Source organism: Patagioenas fasciata, chromosome 9, assembly GCF_037038585.1.
Source record: "Patagioenas fasciata isolate bPatFas1 chromosome 9, bPatFas1.hap1, whole genome shotgun sequence".
NCBI lineage: Eukaryota > Metazoa > Chordata > Aves > Columbiformes > Columbidae > Patagioenas > Patagioenas fasciata.
Window position 1 is genome coordinate 5,007,496 of NC_092528.1, and position 26,852 is coordinate 5,034,347.

The 26,852-nt window shown below is 51.3% G+C and overlaps 1 protein-coding gene across 2 annotated transcripts in view; it reads right to left on the reverse strand.

Moving 5' to 3' along the window:
- Positions 1 to 76: 76 nt before the first annotated feature.
- The window catches only part of HDLBP (high density lipoprotein binding protein), a 39,139-nt gene continuing 12,363 nt past the window's right edge, over positions 77 to 26,852 (reverse strand). The window contains exons 1-28 of one of the 2 annotated variants that reach the window (XM_065844969.2): positions 25,924 to 26,050; positions 21,917 to 21,984; positions 21,259 to 21,371; positions 20,217 to 20,371; positions 19,446 to 19,661; positions 17,599 to 17,805; positions 16,922 to 17,137; positions 15,230 to 15,436; positions 14,924 to 15,031; positions 14,272 to 14,376; positions 12,643 to 12,721; positions 11,835 to 11,974; positions 11,427 to 11,531; positions 11,052 to 11,165; positions 10,656 to 10,742; positions 10,366 to 10,497; positions 9,841 to 10,059; positions 9,086 to 9,307; positions 8,637 to 8,855; positions 7,814 to 7,952; positions 6,940 to 7,076; positions 6,210 to 6,314; positions 4,307 to 4,441; positions 3,625 to 3,768; positions 3,256 to 3,441; positions 1,912 to 2,028; positions 1,339 to 1,467; positions 77 to 626 (exon numbers count right to left, since the gene is read on the reverse strand). In XM_065844969.2, coding sequence (XP_065701041.1) covers positions 540 to 626; positions 1,339 to 1,467; positions 1,912 to 2,028; positions 3,256 to 3,441; positions 3,625 to 3,768; positions 4,307 to 4,441; positions 6,210 to 6,314; positions 6,940 to 7,076; positions 7,814 to 7,952; positions 8,637 to 8,855; positions 9,086 to 9,307; positions 9,841 to 10,059; positions 10,366 to 10,497; positions 10,656 to 10,742; positions 11,052 to 11,165; positions 11,427 to 11,531; positions 11,835 to 11,974; positions 12,643 to 12,721; positions 14,272 to 14,376; positions 14,924 to 15,031; positions 15,230 to 15,436; positions 16,922 to 17,137; positions 17,599 to 17,805; positions 19,446 to 19,661; positions 20,217 to 20,371; positions 21,259 to 21,334 — 3,786 coding nt within the window. In that variant the 5' untranslated portion in view covers positions 21,335 to 21,371; positions 21,917 to 21,984; positions 25,924 to 26,050 and the 3' untranslated portion in view covers positions 77 to 539. Of the gene's footprint in view, positions 627 to 1,338; positions 1,468 to 1,911; positions 2,029 to 3,255; positions 3,442 to 3,624; positions 3,769 to 4,306; positions 4,442 to 6,209; positions 6,315 to 6,939; positions 7,077 to 7,813; positions 7,953 to 8,636; positions 8,856 to 9,085; positions 9,308 to 9,840; positions 10,060 to 10,365; positions 10,498 to 10,655; positions 10,743 to 11,051; positions 11,166 to 11,426; positions 11,532 to 11,834; positions 11,975 to 12,642; positions 12,722 to 14,271; positions 14,377 to 14,923; positions 15,032 to 15,229; positions 15,437 to 16,921; positions 17,138 to 17,598; positions 17,806 to 19,445; positions 19,662 to 20,216; positions 20,372 to 21,258; positions 21,372 to 21,916; positions 21,985 to 25,923; positions 26,051 to 26,852 lie in introns of those variants that run through there. The other variant, XM_065844968.2, reaches the window with a different exon arrangement.

Genomic DNA, 26,852 nt, shown 5'->3' on the forward strand with positions numbered 1-26,852 from the left:
AGGAAAAAAAAAGTTGATTGCACTCTACAAAGGTAAGGTAAGGCCTGGGATAAACACAAAGGAAAGAGGGCAAACGTTTTGGCTTTAGAAAGTCAAGGAAATTTATTTCCTGAGGTCATGAGACAGGAAGTAGATTCCTAGCCACAGTAAAGGAGGTCTCCTAATGAAGGCGAGAATGCCTAGTAAGACATGCTCAAGAGAGCGGATTGCTCTGCTAGCGCTTGGGAAGCTGCAAATCTTAGCCACTTTGAGTCAATTATGAAGTTTCTAACAAAAACACACACTTTTAGTGTTTGAATCGGAGTGGAAGTCTTGTTCCAAAGAAGGAAAGAATATCCATCAAGAGATGAGGGTTGGTCCTAGCCATGGTGATAGCTGAGGGGAGCAGGATGGGCTCTAGCACTCCAGACACCATTAGGAGACCTCTTGGGGCAATTGACTTGTGCTCCAGCCGCTGGGTCAGATTTCAGACAGGAAGTATTTGTGGCAGGTTAGTGTCAGGTCAGCGGGCTGGAGGAGATGTTTCTGCTTCCAGGTCATTATCGTTTGGGTCCCCAGGGAAGAGTCTTGGGGGCCACTTGAGCCCCAAAGCTGGGGAAGTCTTCAGAACTGCTCATATCAGGGGCCTAGAGCAAACAAAAAGGGAACAAGTTAAGCTCCTGCCCTGCTGTGAACCTGCACAGTGTCCCCTGAGCTAAGCAGCATTTCTGATGTCCCGCGAGCAGAGACAACGGGTGAGGGACGAAAACAATTATGATGTCCTTAGGATGGTCCAGGGTGGATGGCTGAGACGTCATCTAGAGATGACATTTAGGAGGGTGCAGACAGGAGCAGATGGCAGCAGATCAGGGCTCCGAGGGCCCAGTCTCAGTCAGTCAGTCAGCGGAGCGGGGTCAGGCCAGTCCCTCGGCAGCACCGGCGCAGCTGAGGACAGAGCTGCCACACGTCCCAGCCCAGCGCTCAGCCACAACAACTGTAAACACCCAGCTGGTTCGAGTCACGAGCTCCAGTGCCCCATCCCACCCCTAAAACCAACATGACCTGGCAGGACACTTTCTGCTAAGGGTCCCCCATTCCCCAGCAGCTCCACAGCGTGGCAGTCAGTGCAGGTAAGAGACAGCAGTCCTTTGGAAGCTGGAGAGGCAGTGTCTGGGCCTGCCCTCATCCTGCATGGACCGCAGGAGAGCAGGACAGCCCTTTACTGCTGTCTCTGCTCCCAAGGGAGGAGCATGCTTGGTTTCCCCAGCCGAAATAAGAGGGCCAGACCTCGGAGCAGGTCCTTGGCGAAGGATGCCGCACTCCCTGCGCCCCCAGGCCCGCAGCACAAGCTGCACTCACCTTTTCATTGTTGACAGTGGCCCAGGGGGCATCTCTCACCACAAAGCCCTTGGATGGGGCCTTGGACTCTTCATGCGAAGAGGGCTTCATATACACCTGCATTGCCTCGTTGTCCACCACATCTGCAAGCTGCAGCAACACGGCCAAGTTAGGGGGGGATCTGGATAGTTCCTCCTCCCCATATCTCACCACACTGTAAACCCATTCAAAAGTCACCAGCGTGTTCCACAATGACCAAACACAGTGTTTCTGCACTAGCCTGAGGGCCACCAACTCCTAACTGATGCAAGTTGCAGCAAAGCCAGCATGTGCACATCCTGGAGGCGTCCTGCATTCACTGTCCCCTCCTGGACAGTGGGGCCGGTCCTTGCAGTGCTTCAGCGAGCACAGACTGCGGCTCTGCGACCAGCTGGCCTGAGGGACAGTTGCAGATGAGGACTCACTGCCACCTGCACAGGGCTTGAGTTCTCCAATGCAGTGGTAGAAAACACCACATGGAGACACTTCACACATCCATCTCTGTGGCAGAGTAAATCCTTGCTGAGACCCTGCACAGATTTGCTGAACACTTACGTATTCCTCCTCCAAGTTCAAGATGTGATCAATAGCTTCTTCAACATTCTCAGGGAGTCCTGTCACAGTCACACAGTTGGGGTCAGGAGCTCCACTCTGGGGAAAGCGAATATCCACCTACAACACAAGGAACAGGACAGGACTTACACCTGCACATGTGAAAAGCCACAGACTCCCCGTGACCCTCATCATTAGCTTCACAGAAAAGCCCCGATCTATTCACCACTGCAAGTCTGTTTAGGACCTTCCTAGGTCAGATGCTGGAAGTTGCACTGGAATATACCTGGCCTTGCAGCTCCCTGTGAAGGAAGGCAGAGCAGGGTCTGCAGTAGGGACCCATCTTCCAGCGGGCTGCATGCCCAGTGTCCTTACGCTGCTGCAAGCATTTTCACCATGAAGCCATCAGCATGAAGCACAACAAGCTTTCTGTCCCTTCCACAGAGTCATCCTGGCTGACAAACACTTTATGGAGCTGGCTTAGTCCATCCCATACACAGCCACTGACCTCTCTTGCAGCTTGCCTTCCAGATGGGTGCAAGAAAGCCACACAAGATGGGACCAAAATCAAAGGCTGCTCTTTTGGGAACCAAACAGCTTGTTTCAGCAACTGCGCTCAGCCAAGATGCTCACTTCACCTAATCTGGAGCCCTGAGAGTGGGCCAGGATTCCGAAAGCCAAGGCCTAGAGAGACAAATCCAGAGGATCTCCCCAAGTTAAGCTTGAGCTGAGGGCATCTGGGCACAGTCCTCTCCCAGAGCCCCCCAGCAACAGGCCTGACTGTCCACCTGCAGTAATGGAGCAGCTGACATAACCAGCTCCTCCCTTTGAAGACCACGTGGAACCCTGCCTGCGAGAAACCCACTGAAAGGGCTGCACAGAGTGACAGAGCGCAGTGCCGTTTGCAAAGCAAACCCACCGCACTGAGGAAGCATTTCCAGGTTCCTCATCTGCCTGTGTTCCAGCAACACAGCAAGGGCTCAGGCTCCCCTCTCTTGGCTCGGGGAGGGGTGGTGCACAGCTGAGGTCCTTGCAGATGCTTCAGCGGGTGACTGGGTGCGGTGCCCACACAGCCCAGCTGCCTGGGGCACACCAGGGTGCTCTGGCCTAGGGATTCTGCTTACTTGTGGTGACAGAGCTGGAGGTGAGCAGGACAGCACCAGATTTTCTTTTGCGCCTGTTCCAGCTGAAGGTGCTCAAAAGGCACAAGGTGCAAGGACCACAAGGTGTGAGCCTCACGCTCCTGAATTCAGCTCCCAGCACCAAGCTGCTACCAAGCTCTGAGCACAGGAACAAGTGGCACCACTGGCCCAGCCCAGCCTGTGCTGCATCACCCCACCCGCTCACCTTGAACTCATCCATGATTTTGCGGATGGCTTTACCACGTGCACCAATGATGCGTGCGTGAACACGATGGTCCAGAGTCACATCCTCAGAGACCATCTGCTCCAGCTCACCAACGATCTTCATGATGGCATCCCGGGCAGCCTCAGCATTCTTCTCATAGCCAGTGATGGTGATCTGGTCTTGGGCCTGGGGTGCAGGCAAATGCATAAGAGACCAGGCTCATAAAGCAGCCAAAGGTATAAAGCCTTCTCCCTGCTAATCCCCTCTACCCTCCACCTTATCCAAAGGTGGCACAGCGAGGTCAGAGCCACAGAGAAGATGCTGTGCTTCCTGTGCTCAGAGACAACCAGCAGCCCTCTAACTTCTCACCTGGCTTTCATCATCCTTGTCAGGGAATTGGATGTTGACCTCATGCTCTGTGCGTATCTGGGTGATCACTGCTCCCTTCCGCCCAATGATTTTAGGGTGATACTTGGGATCCACAGTGACTGTCAGTTTGAAGCTTCGCAAGGCCTGGAACAGGAAAAGCAGAGTGAGGTATGACAGGGCACACACCACAGCTGGTCCAGTGATGTCCACTTAAGTCCCAGTGTCTCCTTTTGGCTTCTGAGATGCATGGAACAGATTTTGCAGGGTCATGCCTGAGTGTACGTGGCTACAGAAGAGCCTGTCTGCTGGGGCCCTGTGCTTTCAGCAAGTTCAGCAGGAAACTACAAGCAGCTAACAACCACGAAACTAATTCCTCACCTGTTTATTCAGAGCAGTGATGAGGATTCAATGAGAACAGGTACACAGACCCCTAGCACAGTAAGGTTCCCACCCAGCAGTGTCTTAGAGGTATGTGAAAGTGTCATAGAGCCCTGGGCAGTCCAAAACTTTCTTATCAGTTCATGTAAAACAGGTTCCATTTGGGTGACTCCACACCCACAGAGCAGCTAAGGGTGCTCTCAAAAGGAGAGTGGTTCCAGGAGTCTGTGCAGCTTCTGAAAGAAACACCCAGAGGCCAAAGCCTTGTTTGGCTGCAAGAAAGAAGGACAGGCACAGGCCTTACCCGATCCTCTTGTTCGGCTTGCAGTTCCTTCACTCTTTCCAGCAGCCCAGCCTTGGCACGGTCCAGGTTGGTAGCCAGCCCAGTGATGGTGATGATATCCGACTGCAGCTCAGGAGCAGGGACCTGGATGTTCACCTGAGTAACAAGTACCGATGATTGTTTTGTATCACTGCATCTCGCTGCTCTCCCTTGCCATCAAGACCAGCTCCCACCCAGACAGCCTTAACCACAGCGGAAGGGACCTCTGGCGGTCTCTGGTCTGACCGCCCTGCTCAAGCAGGGCCATTTAGAGTCAGTTGCCCAGGACTGCATCTAGATGGGTTTTGCACAGAACCCTGTTTCTTCAGCTGTTATCTATATCAGATTGCTTTGCTGCAGGGCTTCAGCCCCCTGCAGTCCCTGTGCCAGCTTTCTGGGGAGACAGACGGGTGCAGCAGAGCTGTTTCGCCCAGCCTAGGAGAAAAACAACTCTCCCACTGGTGAGGAATCCCTGTAGGCACCAAACAAGTCGTGCAACCTTCATGGCATCAACACTGATCATACAGCTTCAGCACAAAGCCCCAGAGCCAGAGACTAAATTAGACAGGTCTTATTTTCTTATTACAGAACCTGTATTCCATGGTCAAGCCACAATGGTCCTGCATGTGTTGCAACTGACTGACATCACCACTAACATGGTTACTTACAGATTCTCCAGGACAGAGGAGATGGGAGGAAGGGCAACACTGTGACGTGGAGCAACTACATCAGTGGACAAAGGAAGGGCTATGGATGTCGTCTATCTGAACTTCTGTAAAGCCTTTGACACGGTCCCCCACAACATCCTTCTCTCTAAATTGGAGAGGTGTGGATTTGGTGGGTGGACTGTTTGGTGGATGAGGAACTGGCTGGATGCTAAAACCTAGAGAATAGTGGTCAGTGGCTCAATGTCTGGATGGACACCGGTGACAAGTCATGTCCCTTTGGGGTCTGTACTGGGAATCTTCATCAATGACACTGACAGTGGGATCAAATGCATCCTCAGCCAGTTCGCGGATGACAGCAAGCTGAGCGGTGCCAGTGACACGCCTGAGGGACAGGATGCCATCCAGAGCAACCTGGACAAGTGGGCCCACGTGAACCTCATGACGTTCAACAAGGCCAAGTGCAAGGTCCTGCACCTGGGTCAGGGCAACAACCCCTAGTATCAATCCAGGCTAGGGATGAAGGAATGGAGAACAGCCTCCAGGACAAGGACTTGGGGGTGCTGGGGGTGAAAGACTGGCCATGACCCGGCCATGTGCGCTTGCAGCCCAGACGGCAATCGTATTTTGGGCTGCATCACCAGCAGCTTGGGCAGCAGGTCAAGGGAGGGGATTCTGCCCCTCTGTTCTGCTCTGGTGAGAGCCCCCTGCAGTGCTGGTCCAGCTCTGGGTCCTCAGCACAGGACACACATGGACCTGTTGGAGAGGGGAGGCCAGAGGAGCCCCAGGAATGATCCAAGGCTGGAACAGCTCTGCTGGGAGGACAAGCTGAGAGAATTGGGGTGTTCAGCTGCAGAAGAGAAGTTCCGGGAGACCTTAGTGCAGCCTTTCTGGACTTAAAAGGGGCCCATAAGAAAGATGGGGACAGACTTTTCAGCAGGGCCTGCTGAGCTAGGACAAGGGGTGATGGTTTTAAACTAAAGGAGGGAGATTCAGGCTGGATATGAGGAAGGAATTGTTGCCGTGAGAATGGTGAGAGCCTGGCCCAGGTCGGCCAGAGAGGTGGTGGATGAACCATCCCTGGAGACATCCCAGGCCAGGCTGGATGGGGATCTGAGCAACCTGAGCTGGTGAAGATGTCCCTGCTCATGGCAGGGGTGGCACTGGGGGAGCTGGGAAGGGTCCTTCAACCCAAACCATCTGTGATTCTACAAACTTACTTCAAACTCATCCATCATTTTACGGATCCCACTTCCTTTCTGGCCAATGACATAACGGTGAAGATCAAAGGGAACTTCCACCTCAATGGTGACAGGAACCAGAGCCTGCAGAGGAGGAAGCACAGTTTATCAGTTGAAATACCTCCTGTCTTTCAGCTTGCCATACACTTGCCCAAAAGAACATGTTGCTGAACTGAGGTACTTCCCCTTGTAATCAGGACAGGAAGAAAAAAAAACTGCGAACACCAAGATAACCTGTTGGGCATTAGAGCATTTCTTCCAAGCAAGTAATCTTAAACCCCACCTCTGGGGACAGGCTGTTTTCATATCCTTGGCTTCCATCTAGCAGAGACCTGGACAACAACACTAAAGGAGGATAGCAAGGCCTGCTAAAGCTAGAGTGATTCACCCTCAATCAGACTTTCTCTCTTTCCAGCTGTGGTTGATAAAAGAAGCACGTCATGCTTTTACGGCAAGTAACTTGGCGCTACCTGTAAGCTCCAGCAACTGCGACATCAGGCACTACGATTCAGGTCATCAGGCTACATCACAGAGCAATGAGAGGACTTCCCTTGAGTGGCACACACCACCTTTCCAGTTAGCATCAGAGACCACCTGGATTGCAAACTTGACTGAGTAGTTTTTATTACCACCAAGAAAGCCTGCAGTGAGGTTCTTGCATCAGGGTATCACTACGTCACAGGGCCAAGGGGCTCAGAAAGCCACGTACCTGCAGTGCCTCCTTTGCTGCCTCACACTTCTCCCTGCGGCCAGAGATGATGATGATGTCGCACTTCTTTGGAGAGCTGGGATCCGCATCCTTCCCATCCCTGCCTTCCCCACCTTCCTCGCCATTCTCTTGCACAGCTGGAAACACACAAAGTCTCATGTTAAATGCAGAGAGCTCCTTGCTTGCTCATTAGCTCCTCAGGCTCAGCCTGGGCTTTGCCACAAGAGGTCAGACACCACAGACTGCTGTGGAGGTCACTCCTAGAATAGGCAGTTTGCCACAGCTTAGCCTGGAATGAGCAGAACAAGATCATTCACTGAGACAGTCTCCTCTCCTCCACACCTCTCCGGACAGCACTGACATGGCCTTTGCCTGGACAGAAAGGACCTGCAGTTGCACTATGGGAGTGGAGGCTGCTCTCCTACATCAGCAGAGGCAGCGAGGCTGGCAGTTTCTTTCCTGGCAGGGAAGTTCAGCAGCACAGCCCTGGATGGTACAGGATAGCTGGTGCTGGGTCCCAGCTGTGCTGAACTCAGTGCACCCAGCGATGAGAGCACAAGAGCTCAGAGGGACCCTGGCAAGCCTGTAGAGCCCTTTTTGCCAGGGCAGGTCCTCGTACTCCCCGCACTCTGAGGTGAGAACACATCCAGAATAGCCAGGTCTGTGGTTTTACCTCCTAAAACTGTCCACTCTTCCCAAGAGGGCATGGCTGATGCTAAACTCAGATTCAAGGACACCGCAGGGAACACCTGGGATAAGTTCTCCAGAGATTGTGAGCAGGACATCTCTGCTGATAGACAGTGTAGGCTACATTACACTACACTCATTTGATTACCCTAACTACCATGAGAGCATGCATCCATGGGTATAATACCTGGGTTCTCCTCCCTGTCAGGGAATTTGATCTGGACACCATAGTCTCGGGTGATCTGCTGGATTCGGGATCCTTTGGGGCCCATAATAGAGCGGTGGAACTTTTGAGGGATGGTGCATTCGATTGTCACTTGAGCTTCCTGTGAGAAAGCAGAGTTGCTCTATTGCAATGCAGCCTCTTTCACACCAGAAAACAGGCTGCTTGTGCATGGTGAAATCCATAATGGCCAAAGCAAGGAGTTACAAAAGGTAGGAGCTGCTGGGAGGGGAAAAACTGAAAGTTTCCCAGAATCTCTCCTCTCTGAGAGAAGTTAGCAGAGGATTTCTTAATGAAGGCTTCCAAGACCAAAACTCAAACTCTTTATTACCATGAAGAGAAAGCATTAGAAGAAAGGAAAAATATGAAGACGGAAGGAAAGAAAGAGAACAGGTTTGACAGTTGTCTGCTTCCAAAAGACAATACTAACAGCAGAGGAAACCCCACAGAGCAACCACTGCCCAAGGCCAGGCAGAGAAAAGCACAAGGCGGCTCCAATGTTTTAATGTCTAGAAGTACACCATGGAAGGGCCTCCTACTTCCACTCCTAAACACTAGGAAGATGGTCAGAGGAAGCAATTCCTCCATACAGCATTGCTATCTTGGAGCCAGCTGTCATTCCTCAGGCTGGGATCTAAAATCTGCAGACTTTATGTGTTGACAGCAAAGCTTCAAATCCCACAACTACTGTTGGACTTGTTCATGTAAAGCTTGGCTGTGCAGCAGATTCAAGAAGGGCACTTTTGAAGCAACAAAATATAGAACAAACAGCTTTCCCGTGACATACCAGGTCCTCAATGATCTCCTGGATGCGTTTCTTGGCTGCCTCCACACAGTCCTTGGCTCCCTTGAGGGTGACTTTGTCGCTCTGGGTGCCAGAGCGCGGGAAGCTGACCATCACACCGCCATACTCATCTGCAATCTCACGCAGAACTTGCCCTCTCCGGATGACAAAGTGGCGGTGGTGCTTGGGATCAACCACCATGGAGTCTTCAACCACATTATCCTGCCAACAGACGAAAGCCAGTCAATCCCACCTGTCCCAGTGATAAGCACGAGTTTGCTGCACACAACAGCAATCACCTTACAACCTCTCCCAACAACTGATAGTAAGGAGGAGCTTCCTGAGCTCCCATGAAGGGCAGCAGATGGTTTCAGGACAAGTGGGTCCTCCATGCTGACTCATTACATCTTGCTACAGTGATAGGCATGGAAGTAGGAAAAGTTAGTTCATACCAGGTTCTTGATGAGGGCCTCCAACTCCTTCTGCGCCTCTTTGACAGCGTCCTCAGTTCCCATGATAGTAATCAGCTCCTGATCTTTGTCCTCAGAGGTTGGGAAGATGATGCGGGCTCCGGTGTTGTCACGCACCTTACGGATGTTGCCACCCCCCTTACCGATAAGGAATTTGTGGTACTCTGGCTTTGCACGGAGGTCCACGGTGTAACTCTTTGTTTGCTGAAAAGAGTCAATTAACCATAGAACATGTCAATATATAGAAAATACACAACAGCATCAACAGTAAGCGTGTAGGTATGTAATCTGCACCCACACACAGTGCTGCAAGAGCAAGGTAGATGCAGCGTGCTGTCAAAGTCAAAAAGGTAAACTGTGTCTTAAATTAAAACCACTACCCAAAAGATGTTCTCAGGGCTGGAAGGCTAACTCAGCACAGCTGGTAGGAATACGAGCAGAAAAGACATCCCTGGCAGAAGGGTGACACTCCCACAAGGGAGCATAACCATTTGCTAACTGACTGGTGCAAGCCGGGCAGCAGCCACAAACAACCAATCAGGAGAACGTGCTCACATGCCGCTATTAGAAAGGGGTTTTTTTCTTGCTATTAATGACAAGTCAGTCACTCCCAAGTCAAAGCAAGGTCTTGTAACCTAAAGTTCTCAAATCTGAATACATGCAGAGCGCACTTCAACCCCAGAAAAGAAACAGCTGGCCAAAACGATCTGCACCTTCCCCTGTGAGACAAAGCTCACCTTCTCCTCAGCCAGGTGCAGCAGTTGTTTCTTGGCTTTCTCCACATCCTGGGCTGGGCCCCTGATGGTCACAGTGTCACTGCCAGAGCCCTCGGTGGGGAAGTGGATGTGGACTCCACCACACTCCTCCATGATGGAGCGGATGAAGCGGCCTTTGGCGCCAATGAGGGAATTGTGCAGTTTGGAAGGAATAGACACCTCAACCTCTGTGATGTTGGCCTAAGAGAGGACAATACCAGGCTGTTAGTCAAGGTGCAGAAACCTGTGTGCATCCACTTTGCTCACCCTCCAGCTCCCCCGCTGCTGGGAGCTTTACAGAGCTGCGTGTAAGAAATGCACAGCCAGAGGAGTTTGAGACTGGCTACTCCTGACACGAACAGCCACAAACTTCAGTGTAAGAGTCACAAATACTGACACATTTGTCTCCTTCCGGCCTTCCCACACTACAAGCACTTTTTCTGTATTTATGTCTTATAGCAACATTTTCAATTTCCTAATCTGCAATGGGCCAGTCATTTAACTTACCAGCTCCTTCTGGATGGCAAGAATTCTGTGCCGAGCAGCCTCGCAGTTTGCTTTCTTGCCTGTGATAATAATTGTCTCCGAGTTGCTGTTCTCTGCTGGGAGATCAATCTTGGTGTTGCTTTCTTCACGGATCTGCCAAAAAAGGAAAAAAAGTCTCAGAAGTGTCCATGTCAGAAAAAAGCCCCTGGATGTCGTATTTGACATCACCACTGAGCAGGAGAGAGCAGCAAGCGGGGTTTAGTTGCAGGCAGTGACCAAAATGACCACTAGAGATAGTAAAGATATCTCACCTTCTTGATGTTGGCACCTCCTTTCCCGATGATGTTCTTGTGGAATTGTTTGAAGATGGGGACAGAAATAGAAAAGCTGTTTTCAACCTAAGGGAGAAAGGAAGGGAGAACTGAAGATTACACACTGTCATGACAAACTAAGCTCCATCCCAGGAACTTGATAAACAAGCTTTTGGCTTACACACAATTAAGTTCTCTATATGAGAGACTTGCAAGAATAAACGAAGGCAAGCACCTTCTCCTATAGCCCTTAAATAACAGGTATCACTCCCTTGCGCCCCCATCCAGCCAGAAGAGCATCTGTAGCTCCCTCATCTTGATGTGCTTCAGCCCTATCTGAGCCTCCAGGGTTGGCCAGGCACGTAGGAGAGAAGAGCAGACACAAGTCTCCCTTACCAGGTCTGCCACCATCTTCTGCATGTATTTGGTGCACTTCTCCACCTCATTTTTGGGACCTCTAAGTTGGACGATGTCACTCTTGTGCGCAGGGTCTGGGAAATTGATGATAACCTGCAAGAGGTGGTCATCTATAGTCAACTCAAGAAAACGCAAGAATTGCCGTGTCAGACACATGCAAAGGTTGGGGGATTCTACACATGCCCTTTCCCATTCAGAAAAGGGTAACCACGTTAGCAGCCTCTGGCCAAAAGAACAATCTTCTCATACATATTAGGTATAGAAGACACTAAATCTATTACTTCAGTGATGATGTGTCTGCTACCCAAGTAGGAAATATCCCTTCTGGGTTCCTCATCTCCTAGAAAGCCTCACCTCTGGGAATTTCTCCCGAATTTCCCGGATCCGCTCACCCTTCTGTCCAATGATGGTCCGGTGGAATTTCTGTTCAATGATTAGGTCCTTGGTGCGTTCATTTTCCTGATGAGAACAGAGTTAGATTGAGTGTTCAGCAGGAGGGCCACATACATTTATTTACCAGTTTGCTGCCTGACAGTTTATTCGTCAGCATTGTCCCTCTTTTCTCCTCTAGACAAAATTCACTCCAGGTTGACAGAGAAAGGGTATCCAAGGGACTAGAGGAACACATCTGTGAAGAGGAACTCACACTTGTCATGAGGTCCAAGTGCTCGGTGGGCAAGGGGCACACACTTGCACCAGAAGGTTATAAGGGAATGTAAGAGCTCAAACCCTGTGGCCTCTCAAGCATCACATCCTACTCACCATACGGGAAGCGAGTTCCAGCAGCTCTTTCTTGGCCTGTTGGACCCCCTGTGGGTCTCCTTCAATTCTGATCAAGTTGCTCTTCTCATTGTCCGGAGGAATGCGCACAGACACCTTGTAGAGGTCCTTAATCCTGTTAACTTCAATGCAAGGGCTGTGGTGACACAGTCTGCTAGGCTAAGACTAGGAAGCAAGGCTTGGAGGCTGTTTATGGAGTAAACCAGCCTCTGAGAAGGGGTCAGTGGGGTGGGGTTGAAGCAGGGAGAAATGCCTTTTCACCCTGGAGTTCACTGGGAGCATATCTGTGCCACACAAGAACCCGTACAAGCAAATACTGTGGCATCTACAGAGTAAATTGTTTGTTTGCCAGAGTGAGGCCTTTGTTTCTTCCCCAAAACCAGCACCACATTTAGATTAGAAGATGATAATTCATTTCTAATCCCAAATTATTTTCTGGGGAGAAACTCCTCAAGCAGCTCTCCACTACCCCCAAGCAGCTGCTAAAATGTAATTCACATAGAGCAACTTAAAAACAAAACAACTACACAATTCTCCAGCTAAAAAACCAAAAATTTCTTCCAGAACATAGCAAAGTAATACCACCGCTGTTCAATCTCCCAAGACATTTTCACACATATAAGCCACCCTAAGGCCTCACTGTCCATTTACCTCCTTGTGCCAACACCCTTTCAGAAGCACAGAGGAAATGTGATGGAGACGGCACCCTGGATGAGCTAGAAAGCCCCTGATAGGATCTACTCAACACAGGGAGTCCAAGGACAGGAAGTATTTGAAAGGCCCCACTTACTGTTAGCTCCGTTCTTGCCAATGAGGTGTCGGTGGAATTTGTGGTCAACATTGATTTCTGCATAATCCATCCGGTTGATCTATAAAGAATGACACAGGGCTGGGCAGGGCAGGCCACCACTACTTCTGTCTTGTGTCCAAAGTAACAGCTACTGCCAGCAGTGGCACTCGCTCTCCAGCTACTTGCGGTCAACTACAAACACTGCGCACTTGACAACCCCAGCCAAACCTGCAGCAGTTTGGTCCAGGCTCCAGAGGAGGCAATGGTTTTACTACTCACAGGTGAGTGGATGAGCCCAGTTCAACTTCAATATTAATCATTTAGTTTAAGTAGATGCACACCAAATGTAATAGACTATTTAGGGCTATAAGGCTGTATGATTTTTAACATACTCTTTGATTCATGTTACTTAGTAGACTAGATTTGCTAAAATTTTAAGCTCTTATTTACCAAAAGCAACTGCAGACTACGTTAAACACCTGCAAGATAAAGTCCAGCTTGCGTTTTGCTGGGAAAAACAGAACTGACTGGGAAAACAACGATCCAAGGCCAACACAGAGACATCGCAGACGTCTGCAGAGCGAGGCCTGTTTTGCACTTTGCTAAGAAAGGATTTATCCAGACAAAACGGCACCTGCAAGGTTATGGACCAAAACCAAGGTCTACAACCGCACAAAACAAAGGCCCACGTGGAGTCAGAGAAAAAGGGTCCAATGGGGAGCAAAGGACCTGGTGGTGAAATTTTGCTATTGGACTGGATCTTAGAGTGAATGGTTTGTAAAGATATAAAAGTTTCTAGTTTTCTATGCTTGGGTGGATATCCCTGTAAGTATCCAGCTTGAGCCAGCTCTCCTGCTCTTCTGCTCCATTAAATTTCTATTTTTCTAAGAATTTTGTCTCCTGAAATTCTGCTCTGCATACAGTTATCGGGCCTCGCTTGAAAGTTTGCTACTGGAGTTTTAAAATACAGACTCCACAGCAAATGGTTACCAGGGAAAGAGGAATCCTGACAGTTTGCACCGCAATGGATGCGGCCTTGCCCGAAAGTTTGTCTCTGGAGCCCCAAGACACACACTCTGGAGTGAACGGTTATCAGAGACAGAAGACACCTGAAGGTTTGCTTTGTGAACGGATATCAGGCTCCTGGAGAGAAGGTCAGCAGCATTCGGCTTGGCATATTTGCCCCATGCAGTAAATAACAGAGTGAACCTGCTATCAAACTCTTTAAGTTACGCTTCTAAGAAATTTAAACATTGTTCTGCAGCAAGCAGAGCCCTGAATTACTCCCCCATGACAAGCATTCCTCCTGCCATTAAGCAGAGCAGAAGCATGACTCTGGTTCAAGCTGAGAGCATCATGGTTGTGAAACATTTAAAGGGACTTATCTCCCTCTCCAGTTACGACTGAAAGAGAATCCTTCCTTCTCTGCATCAGAACAGTTAAGATCTGCTGCTGTTCTTTTAAGAATGCTATGGATGAGCTTCCTAAACAAGGGCTTCACCCACCTGCTGCACGACTCTGCAGGCGCTGTTAAGCACGTCAAGACATCATATGGATGCAATACACACCTCTGTTGCCCCTTGTCCCCCACTTTCTTCTTATGTACTGGAACTAGTAATACCAACTTACCAGATCCTTGACCATGACTTCAATCTGTTCCTGAGCCACATTCACATCTTCTGTAGGTCCTTCCAAAGTAATTTTATCTTCTCCTTCAGTGAATTCGATGTGAACCTTGAGACAGAGCAATGAATCCAGTGAGAATTTTTCAAGATATAAGCCAGGTCAACGCTGTTAAGTCAGGCTGATGCCATCAATCCCTGCCATTAAGAGATGGTTTCCTTCCCACAAAGTACACACATCATTCCCATGGTTTCAGAAGTGGGGAACTGACAGTTCAGGCCGTATCACAATGTCTAGAGTCCAAGGCTTTGGTGGTGCCCTGGATTCTGCAAGGGCTTTGGAGAAGTCACTCACCCAGCCTCTCTCTAGATCTCACCTAACTCACCAGGGAGAAGCCAGTGTTTGCAGGTATCCTACTACATCAATTCTCAAAACAGTACCACATAAATCTTCCTTTGAAGGGCTCGACAAATGAGAACTACAGAGGATGAGTGGTGTTCACAGAACTAAGAGAGAGGCTCCTCTTAATATTAAAATCTGCGTCACTCCCTCTCTGTTTTTACCCATGCTAGAATACATTTCTCTCTTCTACAAAGCATGATCTGGACTAAACCATATTATACATCAGAGGGTGCTAAGCTAACCAGCTCATTCATACCTTTGGCATCTGCTGAGTTATTTTGGCCAGGTTTTGCCCTTTCTTTCCAATAATGAAACGATGAAGCCAAGAGGGGGCAGAGACCGAGGAGACGGTAAAACTGTTGGCCTGAGAGACAGAAAAACAGAAGCTGCTTGACGGACAGACTGGAAGAGGTGTGCACAAGAATACAGTTCCAATTCCCATGTTGCACCCTCAGTACTGGCTTCCAAGCTGCATTGCTAACAGCATAGAGAACACCTCCCTGCACCTGTCAGCAGTCATGGATGTATCTTTCAAAGATGGCCTAGCCCATCTTGTCAGTACCTTTGCATAGACTTCAGTCAATGCTTGCCCAAGCTTTTCAGGCTCGCCTCGCAGTATCACCGTCTCCGAGCTACTGTCAGTGGGTGGGATCTCGACAGAGACTCCAGTTTTCTCCAAGATCTCCTGCAGGGAATTCCCCTTGGGGCCGATGACGTACTTGTGCTGGGACTTCTTCACCTCCACTGCAATGGTAGTAGTCTTCTTCTTCTGTAAGGGCAGAAGCACTGGGGCATCAATCACAGGGGGGCAGCGAAGGAGAAGAGCGAAAGGATGAGGCACAAGATACAGTGAAACTCTGCACCCAGGGAAGAGCAAAGCAATACAGGTTGGGGGCAGACCTCCTGGAAAGCAGCTTTGCAGAGAAGGACCTGGGAGTTCTGGTGGACAACAGGCTGACCATGAGTCAACAATGTGCCCTTGTGGCCAAGAAGTCAACCGTACCTGGGGTGCAATAAGAACAGTGTGACCAGCAGGTCAGGGAGGTTGTTCCTCCCCGTCTACTCTGCCCTGGTGAGGCCCCATCTGCAGTACTGGGTTCAGTTTCAGGCTTCCCAGTTTAAGAAGGACAAGGAATTACTGGAGGGCGTCCAGTGGTAGGACACAAAGATGCTGAGGGGTCTGGAGCATCTTTCTGATGAGGAGAGACAGAGAGAGCTGGGGCTGTTCAGCTGGAGAAGAGAAGCTGAGAGGAGATCTCATCAATTTTTATCAATATCTCAAAGGTGGACAATAGGATGAGAGGCAACAAGCACAGGAGATCACATCTGAATATGAGGTAAAACTTCTTTTCTTTGAGAGAGTCAGAGGCTGGCCCAGGCTGCCCAGAGCGGGTGTGGAGTCTCCTTCTCTGAGACACTCAAACCCGCCTGGACCCACCTGTGTGATGCACTCTGGTGACCCTGTGTTAGCAGTGTGGTTGGACTGAGGGATCTCCAGAGGTGCCTTCCAGCCCTAACCATTCTGTGACTCTGTGAAAGGTGAGCCCCAGGGTTCTGCACTACCCCAGTGCCCTCTGGGCCCCTGCCTTGTGCTCAAAAATTCGCAGGTGAAGTACAAAACCAATATTCTCTGTCAAGCTCCTTGGGACACTACACGGAAGAGACCACATACACACACACACACACACTTTCGCACAACAGGGCTCAACGCCCAGCTGTCCCCCAGGCAGAGCTGTAATGCAACACCATGTAGGCTACTGGGCTATAAGCTGATTATCTCTGTTGAAATCCAGACTGGTAAAAATACAAACCTAACCATGAGCAAAACCAGCTCAACAACATGCAACAAGGATGTTTGCAGTAATGTTGGCTGTGGAAAATAAACTGGAGTGAAATTCACTCTTTGCAACTTGTACTTATGTAGCAACTTTGATACTGTCAGCTGGCCACTGCTGTAGACTTCACACTTCCTTCTCTCCCTTAGTAGCCACCTGTGTGAACAAGAGTCAGGGGAGCTCTTTGTGCTCTGCTAATTCCCGTGACACAGAAGAGAGATAAATCTGTCACCTCCCTGGTAGTATCAGCCCAACCTCACTCTGCTGAGTGAGGAAATTGTAAGATCCAGGGCCATGTACTGCATGGGTTGCTGAGCCAGAGCTGACATGAGGAGGATGCAACTAAAGTAGAACAAGAAGGGAAAAGGAACTACGAGGAGGGTGTAGGGAAGATAGGAAGCTTTATAGACCATCCATACCTTCTCCTCATAGATCTTCTTAACACGAGCCACGGCCTGGGCCAGCTGCTCCTTTTCGCCTGTGAAGACTATCTCTGTCTTGTTGACGCTGGGTGGAGGAATGTTGATGCGTGTCCCTGTGTCCTGCATGAGCTCACTCACCAGCTTGTTGTAAGGACCAGCAATGAAGGGGTGGTACACTTTCTCCACATCCAGTCGCTCCACGGCACGCTTATCCTGGAAGAACGCAGAACAGAGCTTGGTGGGAACTGCCCTCCATATTACAGTCTCTGCCGGACACAGCTAAGCTCCCAAAGCTGCCTCGCTTCACACTCTGGCCCAAGAACCCTTTTCAGTTTGTAGACTTGTAGATCCCCATCCCTTTCAACCCACAAATACTGCTGTTGCTGCTGATGTATTATGATATTCACCTCTGTAATCTCCTGCCTTATCTCAGCTGGCACCTAATATGTTCACTTCAAATACAAAACACGTGTATCTGATTTCAGAGACGGAAAAAATGGAGAACCAGAAACTGCTGAACTTGGGAGTGGTGCCAGTGGCCTAGCACGTCTCTGTTCAGACTAACACGTTAGCCACTGACTGTGGCCATGGTGACTACCAACATTTAATATACCGCGAAGACACAAAATGGCAGCCCAGCTAATGCCATGAGAGACATCACAGTACCCACATACCTGCTCAGCAGAGATCAGCAGGATCTCGTGTCGGGCTTTCTCAATCCCTTCTTTAGTGCCGGTGATCTTGATCTGGTTGCTGGGGTCATCTGGGCGGGGGATCTGGATTTTGGTTGCAGTTTTGAGCTCCAGGTCCTGCAGCTTCTCGCCATTCTTTCCAATGACAAAACGGTGATGCTCCTTAGGGATGGCAACTGTCGCTGAAGCCTGCAACACAGGAGCCAAGCATCTGTGAGGACCCTCGCCTGCACTGGCAGATCCACGAGAACTGAGTCAGGGAAAGCAAGTTAGGTACTACTTAGTAGTGCTACTGAGGAGCAAACACAATGCTTGCCCAGCACGTTCTGTCTGAGAACTGATACTGCACCAAAACAGTTGATTTATGGTGCCTGTGTACCAGCAGTCTAAAACCCACCTTTCCCTTAAAACTCTTCTGTTTGTACAGGACTAGCACTCTGAATCACCAAATGCCTTTAGGCACAGATGAGGAGGTGCCTGTCCTCCAGGACACTGGGGCAGCACCAGACAGCAACTGAGATGATGGCTCACGGGCGGAGTTTATCTGAACTCTGACATCTGCTGCCAAGGCTATGGAGAACAAGACACACAGTCTGACTCCTAGGAAACAGAAATTCAACACCAGAAACCTATTCCAGCAGGCAGACAGCTAGGAGATGCTTACCACTACTCCGTGCTAAGGTGTCTTTAATGTAGCAGACGCTGCTCCTGAGACAGCCTCTACAATGCCCCTCTTGGAAAAGATGTCCCAAGAGCTTCTCTCAATCTACCATTAAAGGGCTGGTTTGTAACAGGGATTCCCAACTTCCTCCCTTTTCAGCGAGTTTTTACTGACCTGGTAGCTTATGATTGCTACCACGCTCCTGATCCCTGTGAATATGTAACTGCTAAGCATAATTAGACACTTAAAATTCAAGCTGCAACAGAAAAAAAAAAGATCATTTGGTGTGACTCTTCAGCTCCGTGTCCCTGTACTGAAGCCAGCCAAGCCCAGAAGAAGTTGGGACTGCAGACATGCCTTTCTGACCTGGGGCCAGGGCAGTAGGAGGTGTATTTGAGGACAGTGGGTCATGGATCTGTGGCAGTACAACCTGAACTATTTCTTCAGATGCACATTATGCAGGGTTTGTCCCTCTCTCTTCCCTCTGGCAGAGTATGACACACAGGCTGAACAGCACTAGGCAGACATGGTATTAACTACTGCATTAAGTGCCTTTGACACTACACTTTAAAACACGCCATGAGACCTGGTTGTGGTATATCCTAACAAGAACTACTGTCTTGATCATGAACTCAAGAATCTGAAGGTAAGAAATCAAAACCTAGCGGACTGAAAGGAGAAGCAAATGAAACAACAGGGTTGTGGCTCCTCACCAGTGTGGCTTGAGTTACACAATCCAGAATCCTGACCTGAAGCTTTCAGCTGGACTTCCTCTTCTCTACTTTTCTTTCTCCCATCCCTCTGCGTTCTCCTCTGAAGAACCTCAGAGCAAGCACAGCCCTGTTCTCGCACACTACTAGCCTTGCGTGAGGGGCCTGCACCCTCTCTGGCACCAGCAGAATGTCACTGTTTGCAATTCAAGTGGTCAGAGATTGGAGACTCCACCCTTCATGTAACACCATGGCCTGTAATTAGCTTTGAACCCTATTTTAAGCCTCATTTCCATTCCAAATTGCCAATTGTGTGCTTTGAATATATATGGCAAAGCTGACTTAGTCATCTAATAACACCTCTTTGGCTTATAAGCACACACGCCCAAGGGTCTCAACACATTTGCGAGTCTTAGAGAAGAGCAAAGCTGAAGTGAGAAACAGTTAGATGCCCTCACCTGAGTCTGCAGCCGAGCGACAATCTCCTTCCGAGCCTTCATGACTGCTTCCAGTTTGCCAGAGACCATGATCGAAAGGCCCTGGTCCTTTGCGAGAGACAGCTCCAGGTGAGCTCCTGTCTTCTGCATGATGTCAAGGCAGATCTTGGCCTGCTCACCTTCTCCAAACTGATTCATGTCCTTGTATTTCCTCTCCTCCAGTGGCACGTGAAACACCTGCTCAGCCACAGATTAGATAAAAGAAGGGCACAGCAAGCAGTCAGTGTGCTTTTGAGCACCAGTGCTTCCCTCTCTTATTGCCATACGGGACTCTTCTGGCATACTAAGTTCCCAGGTTTGTGCAACTCATCAGCCTTTCCAGTGGCGACATGGGCTGTGAGCAGAGGAAGTGTGAGAGCACGGCAGCAGGCAGCCTCTCTCACATGAGGGTGTCTTCCTAAGCTACACCAGGCAGACAAGAACGGTAAGATATGGGGAAATACTTCAATGGATTCGCACTCACTACCTGAATTCTGCAGTCCTCCCTTTAGGCCTGTTCCAGCTATGTGTGTAATGGATGCAGAGCTCTTTCTGGACAGTTTTCCAGCACATCCCTCCCCTCCGGAGCAGTTCAAGCTCTCAGCTGCAGTCCTCCTCATGCCCCAGGGTGAAGTATGGCAAAGAGGCCATCAATCTGACACACCGAGCACTTCATGTTCCAGGAAAAGATCCACTTCACCCACTTTTTGGAGGGAGGAAAAGGACAGAGATAAGACACCCACTCCCACCAACCTGAGTGATGACAGAAGCCTTTATGGGTCGGATTTTGCTCCAGGGCCCAGCAGGTTCCTGGGCAGCTTCCAAACATGGTGCTTTCTCAGGGAGCGGAGGGAAGGCTTCCTTGTAGGTTGGAGGATCATTCTCTTCTTCAGAGTTTAAAGCTGTAACTAGGGTGAAGCAAACAGAGTAAATGAGATGCTCTCTCTGCAGAAATGCCCCTATTCATAGACAGTGCAATTGTATTTAGGCACCGCTAACAATGGAGAGCAAACGACTTGGGCACTACTATTAATCCTATTATGGTTATGCTTGTGGAGCAGCCAAGTCTGCAGCACAACTGACCACAGCACAGGCTGCAGCAGATGCCATGAACAACCAGCCTTGTCTGAGTGGGCACTGTGGATGCAGGAAGTGAACGTGCAAGTGAACGGTGTCAGCAAACAGCACATTACTCCCAGCTTTGTCAAGAGGGGCTTAAATAGGGGAGAAAAGGCTGGGCAGAAGGAAGTGAAAGGAACAGAGCAAGGCTGCAGGCCAAAAAGGTGATAAGACAGACAAACGCCCTGGAGGAAGGCAGAGAGAAGCGCTACAGTTAGGGCAGAGTCCAGGGAAAGCCTGTACCTCATGTTTGACTCAGTTGTGCACTGAGCCGTGCCAACGAGGCCAGCTCACAGCTGGAGGACGGGCACCGAAACCCGTCAGTGAGTCAGTTAATACCGTTATACTGACTTTCCCCAGGACCTGGTTGAGCAAATGAAAGAGACGCCAGCCCAGCACACTGATCCCACAAGGCTCTCTTGTAGCCCAATGCCCTGTCCCATGGCTGATGGCACTGCAACCAGAGCTCTGTGCGGGTCTGGGGCTTGCCTCCTCCTGGCGCTGCACAGCATCACCACTGCGCTGCTGGTGGTGACGGTAAGACAGAGTTTGGTGGGCCACCAGTCTAGGAATGGGTGAACGGACATGCGGAGTAAGCTTGGGTAACAGCAAGGAACCTTGTCTGTGTATTCTGCATTTAGAGGCATATCACAGGAACCCAGCTGCATTTTCTCACCTTTCACCTGCTGCTGAGCCAGGCCGCTGCGGTGTTCAGCGAAGCTCTCCTGGGTCAAAACTGCCACGGAGCTCATTGTCGACTTCCCACCCACACACAATCCGGGTATGCCACTGGAACAGACAAAGGCGGCAGCACTATTACCAACATCATTCGAGATGCACAGAAGTCTCTCCAGGAAGACAAAGTATGTATTACTGAGCACCGTTCCGGTCTCAGACTCTTGAAAAGCGCCTACAGTGCCAGTCAGTTGCCCAGTTCTCTTGCTGAACCAGACAGGAACTCTGAGGGGATATTTCCTCACAGCAAAGTGGTCACCAAAACCAGAGCTCCTCATTAAGGAGGCAGAGGATGTTCAACCCAAGAAAGCCACTGGAAAGGGGGACAACAACAGTTTTTAAAGCCTATCCTAATTAATCTATCAGTTAGTGACGGTGTGCAATTTTAAAGTAAGTATCTGAAGGCCTGGAGAGTCAGTCCAAGACCACTGTGTAACCCTGGAAAGAAAACAAAAAGGGCCTTGGATGATGCTTCCTCCTGAAAAAGACTTAACTAGGTGCCTGAACTCCTGCTGACTTCCAGATACACTCAGAAAGCCACTCTGATAAGCAAGCTCAGCAACAGCAAGACCTTTGGCTCTCCCAAAATAAGAACTTACCAGCTAAATGGTCAGTAGCCAGAGAGTCCGTCCTGTAAGCTGCCCGTTTGTCAGCCTGCCAGCTTTTGCTTTATAGGAAAAAAAAAGAAAAAAAAATATTTATGTGACTGCTCCAAGACAACAGGAAAACATGACACCCCCGTTACTGGAACTTTCAAAAGAGCAATGCTTGTACTGTGTTTAAAACTTGCACCCTCTCCAAAATTGACTAGTACTGAGTCACATGTCAACGTGCTTTACCTGTCATATTTCACTAGAGCTGCAGCAACACCACTATTTACTTAAACTTCACAGCAGGAAGCCTGGGGTAGCTACTCTTTCATCACACTGGCTACAAGAGCAGCCATCCAGTATCAGGCAAAAATACAGTCAATTAATAACAGATGTGCAAGATAGACATGAAATTTCAGGGTTGCAAGCAAGAGCATCAACATCTAGTCAGAGGAAACTAACAACCTGAAAACCTGCCAACACCACTGCCATCAGTCAGAAGTTAGGAATGTAGTTTAGTGGAGCTTGGGTGAATCAAAACAGACGTCCTCACAAACTAAGGCAAACACTCAGGGCTAGCAACACACAGCTGCTGGCCAGCCCACCTCTCCATTTTTTTTATTGTAACAAGATCATGTACCAGGCACTGAACTCTGTCTCCAGGCCTAAGTCTGCAAGTCAGAAGCAAAAAACCCACACTGGTTTACATGGACTACTTTAAACACATACACAAGATGGAACCAGGGAAAAAAATACTCTATTGGTGGGAGCTTTATATCTCCTGTACCTGGATCTGCAGATTTACTGAGAAAGCGTTTAGGAAACTAAGTAAAAATGTAAAAGCTGGTACAGTACACGCTCTGCCAGATGTACAACAGTTCCTCAGCACTGGAGCCTCCCTGGCAGCCACGCGTGCTCTAGTACTCTCCTAAAACCCAGTGCCTCTGACTGCTCGTGGGACGAGCGGCCCCTCGCACACAGTGCTGCTCGCACACTGCTCAGTGAACGGACAGTTGCCATTTCTGACCTCCCAACGCACCAGAAAAGGCTCCCAAAAACCACAGCATCACTGATGCGGCATCTCGCATCATGCTTATGTTGTGACACAGTAAGGGAAAGCGACACAGTCAGAAGGAAAAGAAGGAAGAACAAGTGATGCAACTGGGCCATACAGGGCCAATCTGCGCCCAGTGAAGTCTGGAATATTTTCCCCTACTTCAACATGCCTCTTATCAGGTGCAAGGCAACACCGCCTGCACTATCAAAGCAGCAGGGCTAATGCTGCAATTAATCCTGTGAAGATCTGCTCCCAGGAGGCGGCAGGCACACGCAGCCGTGCTGTCCGAAGCGCAGCACGTAGCGTGCGGAGGCTCTGCAAGGCATTTGCTGCTGGACACGAAAGGGTGGCTTGTAACCTAATCTCAGAGAAATACCCAAGTTCTTCTTGCTGTCCATGGTTACACCATGGTGTAACATATGGTTACGTGTCCGTGGTACATGACTGCTGCAGAACTAAGGAAAGCGCGTTAGTGGTATGGCACCTGTCCCAGGCTATTTCAGCGGGGCCTGCAGACTCGGCCATTGGCTGCTCCAGCCCTCGCATTGCTACGGAGGTGGCCACCACCTCACAGAAGCTGCAAACAGGAACGACGGCAGGAGCGAGAAGCATTCTAGACATCACAAGCAGCTGCCAGGGTCTGGCTGGAGCCTTACTAACAGCATGGACCTGCTTGTAACTCTCATTTCTCAGGGAAACACCACCTGGTTCATCTTGCACATGCTCTGCTCCTTAGAGGAGGGTAAGAATGAGAAGCCAGTGAACAACGCTCAATATAGCGCCTGCCTGCGAGCTGCGACCTCAAGGCACAGCTGCTGGTTTCACCGTGTCCATGCCAGCTGCAGAGATCTTCCTTGAAGCCTCCATCTCAGAAAAGAGCTGAACATTCAAAGAGACATCTAAGGGCAACATTTCTCTGTATGAATTTCTGCTTCGTCACCCATACAGCAAGCTAAGAAGAAATGCCCTTCTTCTCCAGCAACCTCAAACATCTGGTATATCACAAGCCTAAGGGATTCATCTCTGGCCAAAACTGGAGGCAGCCATCAGAACGGTATTTTAAACATAATGTCAAAACCAGCGGCTCAGGCATTGCCTTTGGAGCCTACATCTCCTTGACTTCCCACTTGAGGTTTTGAAACTAAGGTTACAGCTATGTCATGCTAGCATGTGGCTGACTGGGTCAACAGGTTTTAAACTGCCTAGTTCATACACCGTCTGTAGCACTGGCTTTGTGCACCAAAAGAAGTTTCAGAAGTCTAGATCGTGCTTAAAATAAAGAGAATGAAATCATCCCAAAAATAACCTCCAGCAATGGCCAGACCTAACCACACGGGAAACATCTGTATGAAGAGAAGCAAAAGCAAAGCCACGAGCTACACTGCCAATAAGATCAGTATTCGTGGACAGGAATATCAGTTACCTGTTACTTAAAACTACATTTAATAACAATATTAGCATTTTGTAATGGGGTAACTAAAATCAGATGCAGCTAGGATCGCACCCAGCAAGAGGGCCAGGCTGGCTGGGGCATCCGCTGTGCTCTCCTGACACCCAGCAAGGCAGGGTGAGCTCTTAGTACATGAGTGGTCACACATGAAAATGTTTTCCGAAAACCAACCAGCTCTCCCAGATATCAAAGGCCAAGGCCCCTGGGTTTTGGAGGGTCACACAGCTGCTGTGTGGCAGGACAGGGTCCTTCCCTTCACACTGATTCCTGACTCAGTACACCTGGTGCCTTATGAGACACAGCCAGGCTCACACCTGACCTGCCCCCGTGTTTACTCTTCCATTATACCATGACCGCTGTCCCTGCCTGCCCTCACCCTTGGACAGAAGCTGGTTTTGGTCTGTCCAGGACACAAGAACCTGCGTCCTCCCGTGCAGCCCCGGTGGGACAGGCCCTGGTGGTGTTTCTCACCAGGGCCGGGCTCCCACGGCCACACACCGAGGGGGGCAGCAGCCTCAGGGACCACTCACTGATCGCCTGCTCCCGGACACCGGCACGGGCAGGCGGGGAGCTGCCGGCCGCTTCCCCCCGCCGGGCCCCGCGGCCCAGGCCAGGCCGGGGCGGGCGGCGCCGCCAGCGCCACCTCAGCACTGCCGGCACCGGGGGCGGGGCGGCGCCCTTAAAGGGCCCGGCTGGGCCCGCTGTCACCGCGCGGGACGGGGGCGCCGCCCGTGCGGGCCAGGCAGCACCAGCCCGACGCGGTCCTCCGGACTGCAGCCCGGGGGCGGCCGCGTCACGCAAGCGGGGGAAAGGTGGTCCCGCGGGAGCCCGGTGACAGTCCCCGAGCACGGCTCCGCAGCCGCTGGGAAGCTGCCGGTGGCGGCAGCGAGCTCGGCATTCGCACCTTCCCGCCGCCCGCTCGTCCCCGCTGGCGGCGCAGGGAGCGGGGCCGGGGCGCTCGCCCCTCTGGTCACGGCAGGACCCGGGCAGGGCTGCCCGCGGCCGGCGCTCCGCGGCTGATCCGGCGCTGGACGAGCGCCCGCCGCCGACCGTTTTGGCTCGTACCAACCGCAAACCCTCCGGCCGCCGGGGAACGACGTGGAGCCGTCTCGACCCGCGCCGCTGCCCGTCTCCTCCCGGCGAGAGGGACCGTGCCGGCCCGGGCCGCCCCTCCCAGTGCACCCAGCAGGGCCCAGCGGCCCCATTAGCCCCATCAGCCCGGGCCGGCGCTGCCGGCCGACACAGCCGCGTTCGCACCGGCCGAGGCCGCGCCGCCGCGCCCGGAGCCCCCCCCACCCCCCATCTCACGCCGTTGGCTGCCCCGAGCGCCCCGTTTTCCGAGTCGGCCCCCGCCGGACTTTGCCCGGCCCGGCCGGCGGGAAGTTGGCCCAGAGTTTCCCGGCGGCGCCGACACGTCGGTGCCCGGGGGAGGACGCGCCGGGCCGCCCCCCCCCGCCCCGCCAGTCTCCACGTCGGCACCGCGATGGAGGGGCCGCCCCCGTGACTCACTCCGGCCGGTGCCCGCTCGCCCGCCCTGCTGGAGAACCGGAGCGCTCCTGGGAGAGCGGCGCGGCGCCCGCCCCGGCGCCTATATAGGCCGGGCCGCTGCCAATCCCCGGCCCGCACGTCAGCGGGACATGCCCCTTCCCGGCGGGGCCGGCCCGCCACGCGTGCCCCACGCCACCGGGGCCGCCCCGCCGCGGCGGAGCAGAGCACGGCCCGGCCCGCGGGGCTGCCCCCCGCCAGCAACCCGGCCGCCCTCCCCCACACACCGCACCGGCGCGCAGAAAGCGGCTCCCACCCGTGAGCCGGCGGCTCAGGGGGACGCAAGGGCCAGAGCTGCTGCAGAACTGAGTCCCGGGAGTCACTTCAGCTCCCCAGAGCTGAGCATTACCGACTGGTTTTGGCTGAGGTCGGTTTCACGCAAGGTTAGCGAGCTAGAGCGGCTCCTGAGGGCCCCGGTGAGCCTGAAACCGGAGGGCAGCACCGGAGCACGGCAAACACCGCGGCTTCTGCTCCGGCCCACAGGTGTTGCAGCCCCAGAGGGCTGGGCCTTCCTTCTCCTGCACGGCCTGTGCCGAAGCAGCAGGTACCTGATGCTGCAGTTGCAGACGGGAGAAGGGTAAGGTAAGATTACAAAAAACAAATAAACAAACCAACCACAACTCCCCTCCGCATTCCAAAAAAGACCCTCTCCTTATTCCAATCTCTAATGCAGAATAGAGTGTAGAATGGGAAAGGCAAGCCAGCAAGCACAATACTCTCCTGCAGAGAGGATGTTTAATAAAGTTTGTGCAATATAGATGTTCTTAATTATTAGTTCTGCACCCTCAGGGAACTGAGGGAAAAAAGTCACAACAGTGTAAAAATACATGGAATTTGAACTGATATTTGCATTAGCTCAGTCTCTGCCCATTTTCCTACACAGGATTAATTTT